Here is a 14,339-nt window from a genome sequence, read left to right as displayed (position 1 = left end):
TTTTCTAACTCCAGCTCTCAGCCATTGTTCTGGTTCTTGCTATGCTTTTCCCCACTTGATTAGAGCTCTTAGAACTGGCATTTTTCTCCCCATGATGGAACTTGCACACTGTAATCAAATTGCCTCTCAACAACCTGTAACAGCAAAACCCAGCAATGTCTCTAAGCTAGAATCTACTCTGTTCCTCTTAAGAGGTAGCAACCAGTGATTTTAGCAGTTCAGTCATATGAATCATCCTGCCAGTAAAGCCAATTCCATTGCATTTTTTCCAGTTCCCTCTGCTTTTCCTTTACATAGATCTCATGACATGAGGCACTGGCATACGTTCTGGTTGTCTGCGAGTTTCCACGTACAGCTGAAGGTGTTAAGGTTGGCTGTAAGACCCCGTATGTCCATGTAACTAACTGCCTACCCAGTGCCTCTTTGTGCTGTCTGTAGATGTCTCTGAGCTGAAACTCCTCGCTGTGTCAGAAATATAAGGATGCTCTCGCAAGCCCCTTCAGCTTGGTCCTGCATTGCTCTGTGTTTGATGGCCTGCCCGAACTTTGGAGCATATAAATTGACCTTTAATAGGAAGCTGGTATTTGGGCTGGTTTCTCTTGGGGATTTGCTGGATTGAGGGGATTGGAGAAGTCACTCCCCAGCCTTTTTAGGCAATTATTTTAATGTGCAGTAAGCTACCTCGGCTTTAGTGTCAGCTGCGTTTGTGTGCTTGGTATTGGTTACAAATGGAAAGAAAGAAATGAAGTTAAACTTCAGCTTCTTAAGGAAACTGTGCTTTGTTGCTTTCAGGGGAACCATTTGATCCACAAGACTAAGGTCTGTAATGTTGCCTTACCTTTTAATCTCATTAACATCTTCCAAACATTGTTTTCTGTGTGCAAAGCCCAGGGGTAGCCCAAGCAGTAAAAAAAAGAGTGGAATAGACTTCAGAAGAGACCATACACATTTGAGGGCTTCTGGATACTTCATCTGGTCTCTGTGGAACTCTTGAACCTGTAGTTCAGCTGTGTTTAGTGCCCGGTATCTCTAATTTAAAGAAAGTGAAGTGGCTTCACAAAGGCCACACAGTTTGCCCAGTAGTGGAGGCAAAACTCATGCTTCCTTTAAATTAGAGATACCGGGCACTAAACACAGCTGAACTACAGGTTCAAGAGTTCCACAGAGACCAGATGAAGTATCCAGAAGCCCTCAAATGTGTATGGTCTCTTCTGAAGTCTATTCCACTCTTTTTTTTACTGCTTGGGCTACCCCTGGGCTTTGCACACAGAAAACAATGTTTGGAAGATGTTAATGAGATTAAAAGGTAAGGCAACATTACAGACCTTAGTCTTGTGGATCAAATGGTTCCCCTGAAAGCAACAAAGCACAGTTTCCTTAAGAAGCTGAAGTTTAACTTCATTTCTTTCTTTCCATTTGTAACCAATACCAAGCACACAAACGCAGCTGACACTAAAGCCGAGGTAGCTTACTGCACATTAAAATAATTGCCTAAAAAGGCTGGGGAGTGACTTCTCCAATCCCCTCAATCCAGCAAATCCCCAAGAGAAACCAGCCCAAATACCAGCTTCCTATTAAAGGTCAATTTATATGCTCCAAAGTTCGGGCAGGCCATCAAACACAGAGCAATGCAGGACCAAGCTGAAGGGGCTTGCGAGAGCATCCTTATATTTCTGACACAGCGAGGAGTTTCAGCTCAGAGACATCTACAGACAGCACAAAGAGGCACTGGGTAGGCAGTTAGTTACATGGACATACGGGGTCTTACAGCCAACCTTAACACCTTCAGCTGTACGTGGAAACTCGCAGACAACCAGAACGTATGCCAGTGCCTCATGTCATGAGATCTATGTAAAGGAAAAGCAGAGGGAACTGGAAAAAATGCAATGGAATTGGCTTTACTGGCAGGATGATTCATATGACTGAACTGCTAAAATCACTGGTTGCTACCTCTTAAGAGGAACAGAGTAGATTCTAGCTTAGAGACATTGCTGGGTTTTGCTGTTACAGGTTGTTGAGAGGCAATTTGATTACAGTGTGCAAGTTCCATCATGGGGAGAAAAATGCCAGTTCTAAGAGCTCTAATCAAGTGGGGAAAAGCATAGCAAGAACCAGAACAATGGCTGAGAGCTGGAGTTAGAAAAATCCTAATGAATCATCTGGTTCACATTTGTTACAGAATGATTATCCTCTGGAACAAAATGCTAAAGAAGGGGTGTATTCTCTGTTTCTTTATGTCCTTGGATCCATGTTGATTGCCTTTCTAGAAAGTGCCTTTCTGAGCTCTAACACAAGCTATTGCGCTCCACGCAGAGAGAACTGGCCGTAGTATGATGGTACAGGAGGTCAGGCTAGATGGGTTAAAGTCCCAGCCCTGAAGATCCGAGTTCTCACTCTGCTTACCAAGCACACAGCATTTTCTGCACCCTCTTCAGTCACTAAATTGATCTGAGCATAGCCCCTAAGAAAGCACATTGCACCAACCGAATCTTGAAATGCTGATTGCAAAACAGTAGTGTTCTTGTGGTCCTGCTGATAAAAATGGACAGCATCATTCTAGATACTGGTGGTAACGTGTTCTGTCCAAAAGCTAGGAAGTTCCCTCACACTGAGAACACTACCAAGAGGTGTGTAGATACAGTTAAAAGCAAGTTTGAACTTAGCTAGCTCATCCTTCTGCTTCTTCCTGATTATGCATGTCATCTCTGCTCCAGAACAAGCTCTGGCCAGTTTCTGTAGATTCCAACTAACAGATATTAGCTAGGGATAAGAGAATCAGCAGCCTTTCCACAGAGAAGTAACATAGCCCTGGGCACATCTGCAAAAGCACCTCAGCCCATACCCCATCACTGTCTGACCCAGTGGCCTCAAACACAGCTATGCTGTCCGGATGAGTCCAAGTGAAACCATGCACAAGTCCTTACCCATGTTCTGCTGAAAGGTACTTGCAGACATCTTGCAGAGTGTCCAATGAGGAAAAGATCAAATTCACTTGTTAGTAGCCCTGCTCTCTCCCAGAGCACTCAACAGAGCTTGTCCCTTCAGGGATTATTGTCTTCCTTTCATTATTTTGTTAGTAACTTAAAAGCTTGAAAATGTTTATTTTATTTTATCCTAGTGAGCACTTATTGATTTTTCCCTGTCTCCAGAGTTCTAGAGGTGGTTGGTAGGAGCAGAAGCACTTCTATTTGACAACAGCTATAATTTATCTTTGAGAAAACAAAATCAGATTTGCCAGCGCACCAATATTAACTATGGTGACGTAGCTGGTCCATGGGCTGGACCTGGCCTACAGGAAGTTTATGACCAGCTTGCCACCTTCTCTCCCGAGGGACGATGGCTGATCCTCTGGTGCTAGATGCCAGCAACTGCCTTCTCCCTCACTTCCTTCCCTCTTGCCAGCTCTTTCTGTGAGGGAAAGGGAAGAGGGAACTGTTTGCAGAGGGGAATGGTGGGTTAGACTGCCCATGGAAGGCAAAACTCAGACCTGAGCCCTGTTAATAACCAGGTTAGACCTTACCTAAAATCTAAGCAGTTACTAGAGCCCAAGGAACTAGACCATCAGGAGGGCATCATATTGCTGTTCTGGAAATAGTCAAAATTAAAAGAGAATGCCTTTCCTTCTCTAGGCCAGCTAATTTAGAATCCAGTTTCCTTCTTCAATTAATAAAAATATTGGAAGAAAACCACTTTTTGTACTTCAAAAAGTCACAGTAATCTAATACACAACTGTCAACGGACTAGAGTCTCCCTGAAGTAATGCTTTGCCAAAATGTACACCAGTCTAGCCACCACTATTATCAGGAGCAGTAACTGCTACAATAGTCTAACACATAAGACTGTAAATAATTATGACTCAAAATGGCTTTTGTCCTTTTCCCATGTTTTGCTTAATCTGGTTCAAAATCAGGACTCAAACATGGGAGGGGGAGACACACTCATCAAGTCTCTCACTTAAGAAAAATAAAGCTTTGCAGAACAGCAAGCTACAAGATCACAAACCTCAGCTCTTAGGTTATGCAGACATAAGCCTTAACCTGACCAAAAAGGTCATATCATCAAGTGGTTATCAAGGCGGCAAGAGCAAGACACAGGACAATGACAGAACTCTCTCTAGACCTACCCATTCTTGGACTTAAACAGATTGCAGCTCTGCAAGAACAAGAACCACAACCCTGCAATTACACACGTATGTTCCCATTATGCCCACTGTATCTCCTGGCTTCTTTTTTCTTCAGAAACCGCTTAGCTGAATAATCCTGTTACTAACAGCTGGTATTATGCAGCAGCATTTACAAGCTCAGAGGTTTTTTGTGTGACATGCTGTACCAGGGAGACCTGCTGAGCATGAGGCAGGGCTTCCAAACCAGCTGGTGGGGGATACACATAAGCATATACCTCCATGTTTTCCAGCAGTCCGTCACTCTACCTTAAACTACCTAGAACAACCAGCCTCTTAATTTAGCTGTTTAAGGTGTGTACTCGATGCTCAGTGATGTGAATAACCCCCTGGTTATCATCCTTTCCCCTCCACACTCATGTATGACACGTCTCACGAGGGGACCTTTGGGCACTGGCGTGCTGAAACCTCTTTGTACGCACAGAGCAACAAGGCCAGACCATGCCACCTTCAGAACTATTTCATTAGGCAGAGAAAGTATGAACAGTGCCCCAAGATGCACAGAAGTTTTAAAAGCTCTCAGAAGGCAAATTAGGCTTAATCTCAATGTTGGAAGTGTAGCAGTGTTTTAATTCCCTGGATTCAACAGAAACACGATGGAGGCAGAGGCAGCGCATGAAAGGAAAAAATCCGTGAACAGAAGCTGGCATCCCAAGGCCCAGTTCCCTTCTGACCCGCACGCTGTAGCACTCGAAATGATAAATTGGATGCAGAAGCAGCTGTATTTCCATGAAAACATTTAGCTTTTGCAACAATACAAGCAGCTGCTCTCACCCTCCCCTACAATCCTACATAAGTGCCTGAATATTTGTTTGTGAATTTTTCAGTTACAACATTTGTATAGCGTTTCAACCTGACTGGCATATAACAACAACTTGTACCAACCGAAACTTAAGAAAAACCTGCCAAAGCACCCCTCCAAACAACCCCAGAACACCCTACCCTCCCCACACCCAACAAGAACGAACACTCACAGACCCCAAACCAAAAATCTGCAGGCATAGCAGTCTGCTCAGAATCACAGTATCCAGAGGCCATGGGTACAGCAGCAAACACCACCTTTGCTGCACTTTGTAGTTTCTTAGTGAATGGCCCTTTGATGTTCAGGACTGTTGAACCTAGTGATCCATCTCCAAAAATACTGACCTTCATTATACTCAGAGGAGTCTCAATACTCCAAATAAATGGAGTTTGTGGTCTCACCTCAGGTCCCAACAGGGACTACAATTACTAGTATGCCACATTTTTGGCAAGTTTCATCCCATGTTTGAATGAAGGATGTTGAGCCTGAACTACTGCCTCCTCCTACTAGAAGAGTCAGATTCTGCAGATGATAACATGCATATTTGCTGTTAGCATCCCACTTCTCAGAACAGCGAAATACTTGAGGTCTGATTAACTAGCATTTAAGAATCCATTGTGGAACGGATCGTTACAGAAATAGCATTCTTGCACTACCCCAGCATTTTAGGAGGGGACTGCCAGGTCCATGCGGGAGCAGAGGAATCCCAAAACAATAAGGGCAGACCCAGCAGTTACCAATTTATAAACGGCTTCCTGGCATCTTACAAAAGAGCTCAAGCCATGAGAAGGGGATCCTTACAAAAACAACATTAACAGAAACGGTTCCACTGTTTGTTTTTGCCCACATGAGGACAGATAAAAGATGAGGTCACACAAAGTGGAACAGGCTGAAACTGCGCAGCTCTAACTGCATGGGGTTTTCAGTCAAGTTGCCTTAACTCATTTCAAGACCAAATTTCCTCGAGCAACTTTGAAAAGTCCAGCTTAATACTAGCAGCTGTAATTAGGGCTGAGCATCCACTGTCCCACTGTCCCCAAAATTACAATCCCAGCCTCATATCCTCATGTGATTTATGTTAATACATCATCAGGGTCACTTGAATTTACATTGCTCCAAGTGGGCTGAAGCATTTGCAGTTAAAACAAACATCTATAGCCTTGGCACCTGAAGGGCCAATCTGTGCTTTCAGAAGAGGGGTTTATTTTATTCACACTTTGTAATTTTCATGCCTTTCAGCATTCACAGTGAAGCCATTTGGTTTATAATAGGATATTGGGGATGCACTCTTCTGGACTAACAGCACTTACATCCTTGGACTGAGCAACTGCCTACAATTGCAGGCAGGGACAGGATTTGACAACTAGGTATATAGGATGGAATGAACCAGCTTAGTGGTTCAACAATTTCCAGCTCCAAAGTCCACACTGGTGACTGGTCCACTTGGTCAAACAGAGCATGCAGGGGTTGCTTCACTAGTGGATTGCCCTACACAGCTTGTAAAGAGACCAAGAACATTGGTCAAAGAGGTCTTTGTACATCACAGCAAATTCTATGCCATGAGCATTAAAGAAAAAAAAAACCAAAACCCAACCCACAAAAACACAAAAACCAACCAAAAACTAAAACAAAAAGGCAAAATCATTCTTCAAAGACAAAGCACTACTCCAAAATTAGGAAGCTGAGCTAGGTTTCCACCCAAGGCAATGGTGGTTGCAGGTACTTTTGAGATTCTTTGAGGGGATTGCAGTTTGAGTGTACTCAAGATCATGGTATTTGAGAGCAATCTGAAGAACATCATCCAGATTATTCTGAGATCAGAGGAAGAAGGGGGCTCTCAATCCACTGCCTAAAGTAGCATAGAGCAGGGGCTAGGTAGCTTTGAATTTAAGCTTATCTTTTATGGGATTGAGAGCTAAAGTGGAGAAAAAAAAATAGTGAAATACATGCAGAGTAAAGGGATACATGTTTCCAGTTACAGAGTTAACTGCAACTCTGTAAATTATTAGCAACTACTACTTCTTAGTTGAAGCAATCTTGTGTCCTAATCAAACAAGCTTTAAATTAGGCTTAATTTTCAACACAAAAGGGAACCAATCACATAACTAAATGTTAGCTGTGATTCATGTCGGCATGCTTACACCTGGATCATTCTTCTTGTATGCAAACAGAACATAGCCAGTGAGTAATTAATTATCTGACCAGTGTGTTGGTGTTTTAGCAGGGACTGTTTCACAAAGCCGAAACAATCATGAGTCCAATTAGCCAAAGTTAAAGAATGATAACAATCTGGGAAGCCACTCATTTACTGAGAAAGAGGCTAGAAAACCATACTATTACCATTAAAAGGACAAATTTTGATAAATTGGAATCTAGAAATAAATTGATAATGTAGCAAAAGGACGCAGAATATTCTGTAAGCGATACTTTCAAGTGTATTTTAACATAAGAGTAGTGTTGACAGTATACTACACCTTGTCATTAGATAAAGGGGTAGAGCTGACAACAACAGACTATTCTGCAGTCCGAAGCTACTAAGGCCTAGACACTTTTAAGTCAGAACTTTAAAGACTGTTAAAAGATCAGGATGAGGGCTCTCTGGTCTGCTGACATGAGACGTGCTGGAAACTGTTAACAGAGAGAACTTCCAGGAGCCTGGAAGGATGCTGATGTTGTGCCAGTATTTTATAAACAAAAATATGGATTGCTTGGCAAATTGGAATAATATGTTTTAATGTCTAGGATGGCGACCACAGGTCTTACAGGACAAAGGATTTTACTCTGGAAAGCAGTCACTTTGGAAAGGTGACTATGCCGACAGTCAAAAGTCAATTAAACATGAGTTCCCAGTGCAGTGCTGCAGGCAAAAGGGCTACAACACCACAGGAACCTGGAGTAGGAAGCAAGTGATGTCACCTTTCAATTGCGGTGTCACATCTACTTCTGACACAGCAAGTACAGTTTTGTTGACTACCACTCAAGAAGGCTGTTGATAAATAGAAGAGCACTCAGGAAACAGCTGCAAGAAAGATGAAGGGGTCGGGAATGTTTTGTAATAACAGATACAAGAAGCACAAATGAGTTCAGATTTTGGGCCAAGGGCTGATTTGAACAGGTTTTTGTGCATATACATAGGAAAGCTAACTCAATTGTTACAGTCTCATCCATGTGAGGAAGCTGGAAAAAGGCCCTTACCAGCTAGAATGTGAAGCTACATAGATACAAGCAACAAACGAGATGCATGTTTATTAATAATGAGGATAATTAGTCAGACTGTTTCACCAGCAATTGTAGCAGTTCTACTTTACCAAAAATTATTCGAGTCAAAATTAGGTATTTACCTAGAACCTGTGTAGTTCAAACAGGAAATAATTTACAGAAGTCTATAGCTATAACATACAGACTACTGGATTAAATAGCTAGGAACGGGCCCATCTGCTCTGGTAATCTGTTTTTAAATATAGCCATACGTATATACACATATGAATATACATGTATATATACATACACACACATAAACATACACATATATATATAGAAATAAAACTTCAGGCAAGCATTTCTGTCTGTTCAAGGGAAAAAAAAGAGGCTTTAACTACAGTGTCAATTGGTGCTACCGAAGAGCCTAAATGACAACTGTTCTTATCACTTGTCTATTTCTATCCTCGTTGCTGCAAAACATAATGAACCACCACTGATACATGGCAAGAGAGCAAGTTTTATAAGCTTTGCTAAATAACAGAGAATTACAAACTCAGAACAAAGCTAGAGGGCATTGCTTAAGTGCTTAATTCTCAAGAATACAACAGACTTCTTGGGACTACTGTTTCCAACTAGCTCTTTTTAGCAGCTAGTTCTTGTGACATACATGCATCAGCATAACCACTGCTCATCTGAGCTGCCAGAGCTGATCTTCTCCAGCCTCATCCTGAAATGTAGCCTGCAGCAAGACCAACGTGCAACTCTACTTACATCCAGTCATATAACCCTTCAAGCCAAGGCAAAAGGAACAAGGCAATATTACATCTACAAGCGTAACACTGGAAACTGTCACTCTCCTGCTGTTCAGGGCTGTCTGCCTGGACACTACAACAGAGTCCTACTTTCCTTTAAAGTGCCAGATCCTAGACACAGCTAAGGTAACAAAGCCTCCAACAGATCAATTCTTGCTACATCCCCGCTTACTAGAAAACTTTGGTTGTAAGACAGAGTCTCTTCCTCTCTTTTCTTTTCTTTCTTTTTTTTTTTTTTTTTTCCTAAAAAATGGGGCAGGGCACTGAGCATTCATTGACAGGCTTCTTCACTGTGAAGAGTGCTGGGCTGCATATTGGAAAAACCCACTCCAGCAGGAAGAATATTGTAAGGTCTCCAACCTGCATCATTTCCTAAAATGACTCAAGCAGCAATATTCACACAGATGTATCCTATGCCTTACTTTACAAATTCCACACATTCACCACACATACCACTGTAAAGGACATTAAAAATAAAACCTTTGCAAGTGAGGTCCATGTCTTGCAGAAGATCTGGTTGAATAGAACTGTAACTCACGTTTTCCTGCCATTCATAAGCTACACAAACTGCGATCAACAGTTCCTTTAATTGAATTAGAGCCTGGCTGTAGAGTCAGGAAATGTGTTTTCTACTCTGAGGGGAATGTAAAGGGAGAGCAGATGATTCACAGGCAGATCTGAAAACGTCGTAGCAAGATGTGTATTGGCCGTAAAGTTGCCCAGTTATCCCAAAGAACAGAGGTGAGTGGCATGTGGTAAACACTGATGCAGATAACCAGATGTTGCCTTAATGCTGCTCCTAAAAACTTAGTTCAATTTCCAGCCACCTAGAATAAAAAAAAGTCTCCTGATGGTACCTGGTGCTTTTAATGTCAACTAGTTCAGTTATATCTGCATTATCCTCTCCATGAAACATGAGGCTGGAAAGGCCTTCTAGACCTCCATTTTATAAAATAAATTTATTCTCCCCACAGCTCTAATTTGGAGACTTTTAGAGCTTCCTTGTTCTGAGGATTATACATTTTTATCTTGTTTCCAGGCCAAATTCATTTGGGTACCAGTCATACCCTTTTACTTTTTGACTAATGCTATCCTTTGGTTTAAATATGTTTCCCTTCCTGTTGTTCATTCCTGTAGTGCATTTATAGATGGAATCTTGCCCCTCACTCTTTCCTTCTCTCATAAAATGGGTTCCTAAGGTGACTGGGAAATGGATAACCTTTTTCTGCACTTGTTCAAAAGCTAAGAACCAGATGCAAAATTCTAGGTAAGATTTCATTCCTGCTTTGTACAATGCATTGATGCCCCCTTATAGTTTCCTGATTACTAGAACTGCAGTTGCATTTTTCCCATCTGCACGTCAGATCCATCCTTTGACTATCCTCACATCTATTCTTCTCCCACATCAGATGTTGTGTATAGCAGAAATCCTTGTTGATCTGTAGGTTCATAATGATGCATTTTGTCTTGCTGAATTTTATCCATTTCGATTCCATTATGGTTTAAAATTCTCTGTAAATGTAAACCAATACGAATATTGAATAAAATCACATGTATTGATAGGAATGTCATTACTCACTACCCTTATCTCATTTCAATGCTGCCTGGTTTTGTCCCCTCTTCTTCACCTGTATGTCCCTATTCACAAAGTACAGATTTGTTCAAACACTTTCTGCTGCTATATTCCAGTTCCTTCGGTATGCTGGAGCGGAGAGTCCCATACCCGGGAGAGGTCCTGGTAATATTTGTACAGGAGCTGGCAAAGAAATTCCAGACCTTTTCCATATTCAAGTGTGTTGCTTTCCCTAATCAGTTTTCCCTTTGAAACAGAAAATCTGAATCGCAAACCTACATTTGTTTATCATTTCATTTAATTTAAATAGAATCAATTTATGATCACCCAAGCTAGGATAATGTTTTTCAGCAACTTCTTTATCATATCCTTAACACCTGCAAGAATCATATTTGAAGTCATATCATCTCTTGTTGATTCAGGCACAATTTGATGAGAAAAATCTATTAGATATTATATCCAGGACTATCTAACCTTACATTTAATAGCATTTGCTCTCCAGTCTATTATCTGGGAGGTTTGTCTTCCCATGCTAGTTCCCAGTAATATATGGCTCTTTAATAACACTACAAAGATTTTATGCAGATATGATTTAATAAAACAGAGAAGCCTTCTAGCACCAACCTGGCAGACCCTTTTATCCATGCTCTGTCCCCTACTGGTTCCTTACAGCCTGTCTTGTGTTAGCACAAGACTGAAAGGGGAGCAGTTGTCATACATGGAATTTTCTGGATAATGCAGATGGATTTCAGAGAAGTAATTTACACAACATCTGCGTTGCAAGGAGGATTGAGAAGTTTGAAATTGCACAATAAAGTCAACCTTTTATGCTAGAAAAAACAAATAACATGGGGCCTGCCATTACTTCTGTTTACATGAGCATTAGACTGTGCCACAGCCAGACAACAGCTAGAAGATAATAGCTGTGAAAGCTTATTTTATTATCACTGTTGATCCCATCCGCAAAACATTTTCTACCATTATGAAAAATAGGCTCAGTGATACTCTTGAATCTGAATCTTCAGTTTCTGCTTATAGAAGCAAAACCAAGACATTGGAAATTTTACTGTTGAAAAAAGCTGCCAGATTTTTCTCTCTGAAGAAACCACAACTTGTTGAACTGTGAAGTCCTTCACAATATACAAGCCACAGCACTTTTATCACCACAAAGTAGCTGGCCCCTGATACCACATGAATGTGCTGTGGGTTCTCTTTTCCATATAAATATTTTTAGCATTTGGGTTTTCCTTGATTTTTGATGGATTGAACTCCCTGAGGAGTGGCTGGTGAAATACAATGAACTTCCTCATATCTGAGCACCATGGGAATAGCCCTGCTCTCCTCCACATCCAGCCCATGGAGAACTGTGCCATAAAAACAACATAATTAAGTGACTGACTTCTTAAAAGGCAGCTTTTCTTCCTAGCATTTGGAAACATCCTTGCTAACATCTAAACACGGTAGAGTTGATTTACAGCTTGTTTGGATCATACAGGTAGGAGCTGATTTGCTTTTGTAAGTTATCACTGAGAGGGTGAGAAAAACTTGTTTTATGAGAGGCAAAACCCTAGCTGACCCCAGGCCATAAGAATGCCCTTCTCCATCTAACCAGCTCACTGGAGAGGTGTGGTTTTGGCACAGGATCAGGAAAAATTACACCAGATAAATAAATGCAGTTCTGACAGACCCAGACTGCTGTCCCTGGACAAGCCACGTCTTTTCTTCCTCCATTCAGTAGTCACCAAGTAAAAGTAAAGTCTCCCTGAAGAGATAAGAAAGTATTAGCACTTTGGTGGAAACATGGTAGAAAATGAGGCTAGACAAATAAGTGCAAGCCTTTGCACAGATGAACTCGCAGAAGGCTCACTTGTTCACAGTCAACTTTTTTTTTTAAAAAAAAGTGGTGTGCCCTACAAGGCCCATACAAATATCTATAGGTTATACCTGTACAACTTCCTCATGCTGACAATCTCCAGCTTATCTAGGAGCATTTTCAAGGGGAACTCAATGTCTGTCATCGTCTTTGAAGTGATGCAGAAATAATCAAACATCCAGACAGTCCAAATAAGATTCTAGGTGAGCAGTTAGTTAACTCTCTAATTAGAGTTAACAGTTAGTTAACTCTAATTAGTCTGAGCAGCTGGAAAGCAAATGACTAGGAAAGCTGTCACCACTGACCAGCATGGCAGGTGTTCCCCCAGTGACTGATAATGGCTATGGAGCCATCCCAGGGGCATTTTACTTCCTTATGTAGGAAATCCCAGGCTATGGGACAACTTCTTCCAGAATCATCATCTAGGTTTGTAGATGTGGAAAGAAGGGATCCCTTTAGAAAGGGCCTACCAGCAACCTGACTTGTCCTTCTGGTCTTTAATAGTGGCAAAGAGCTGCAGGTTGGGTGTTCTGGAATGGGAAGGTATGTATTTGGCATGTGGCAGGCCTCAAACAGACAGATATATCTAGCACCAGCCGTGAGCCTATTTACTGAAAGGATCCTGAAAGCAGCAGTAAGGTGAAAAAATGAAACAGAGAGTAGCCAGCCCTCGGGGAGCAACCAGAACTCAAGACCTAGCATAAGGCTGTCAAATGCAGCAGCCAGTCAGTGACAGGTTCAGTAACAGCCTCCAGACAAGCCACTGTCAGCCTGTCCTTGTGAGTATCTAGAAGAGAGAATTCCCTCTGACCCAGCTCTGCACAGGCTGTTGCCCACCTCTTGCGGCATGAGCTTGGATAAAGCACAGAACCTTTGGGTTTCCTGCAGAGCGCAGCCACAGCCCGCACTCCTTATGCCTTTGGGTGCAACACTCCTTCAGTCAAGCCCTTCCACGCTGACATCTTTACTTTTATTTTTTCTGGTTTGAAAAGAATTACTTCCATGGCAGGGGAAGGGCAGGGTCTGAATAGCGGAGAGGGCCCGAATCCTTCATCCTCGGATGCTGTATGCTTCTTGTGGCACTACGATGACACTGTCTGCTCTGTGGGGATGCTCTTGTTCCAGAGTGCTGTGTGTCAAAGCAGGCTACTTCCATGGTCGTTTTTGCAGATTTACATACAGGAGCAGAGAAGTAGCCAGGAGTTTTAGTTAACGTATTTGAATACAAGATATTTGATAGGAGAAACCGCAGAAGGGTCTCACAAAGTTTTGCATGAAGCAGTAATCTCAGGAAATTAACCGTGACAGCTACTGCAGGGCCCTGATGGAGCTGTGCCATGGCCATGGGATGCGAAGGAAGGTGCAGCGTCCGCCCAGTGGGCGCCTGAGGTATGACAAGCCCGGGAGCACCAACATTTCTGTCATTGCGAGAATTTCACCTCACCGAGCAATCTGGTAGCACTTCCAGTTTCTTGAAATTGCCGTGTCGAGGGCATCCGTCTAATTTTCTATGCTGCTCCTGTAACTGAGTTCACACTGCGGACCTGGACACAGAGATAGACTCCACCAGGGCCATGCTGCCCGGGGTTAAGTCTTCTCACGCCCCCCAGTACGCACATTACCAGAAAGCACAAGGATGTGCTCCCATTTCCTAGTGGCAGCAGGACTTCAGCATAGCTTGCAAAACACTTTTGCAAGTCTCTAATGGCAGGTGCAATAGAAACATTATTTACTACTGTATTTTCCTGGCGGCTTTCCTAGATCTTTCTTGGAGCAGATGGAGAATGAGCAGCACTAACACTGAAGCTGTGGGTGCAATAATTCACACATGCCTAATACTCCTCTGAGTAGCAGTCACTTCCTTCTGTATGGAAAAGTGTGCTTAACCATTGGTACTA

The 14,339-nt window shown here is 42.2% G+C and overlaps 1 protein-coding gene across 1 annotated transcript in view; it reads right to left on the bottom strand.

Moving 5' to 3' along the window:
- The window catches only part of LOC113487347 (protein spinster homolog 2), a 144,829-nt gene extending 132,243 nt beyond the window's left edge, over positions 1–12,586 (bottom strand). Inside the window, exon 1 of the mRNA XM_026861865.1 lies at positions 12,513–12,586. Coding sequence (XP_026717666.1) covers positions 12,513–12,586 — 74 coding nt within the window. The remainder of the gene's footprint in view (positions 1–12,512) is intronic.
- Between the last annotated feature and the right edge of the window lie 1,753 nt (positions 12,587–14,339).

The sequence above is a fragment of the Athene cunicularia genome, assembly GCF_003259725.1.
Source record: "Athene cunicularia isolate RWA chromosome 19 unlocalized genomic scaffold, athCun1 chr19_part1, whole genome shotgun sequence".
Classification (NCBI taxonomy): Eukaryota; Metazoa; Chordata; class Aves; order Strigiformes; family Strigidae; genus Athene; species Athene cunicularia.
Note: the sequence above shows the minus strand (reverse complement) of the source record. Positions and strands in the feature narration are given on the sequence as shown.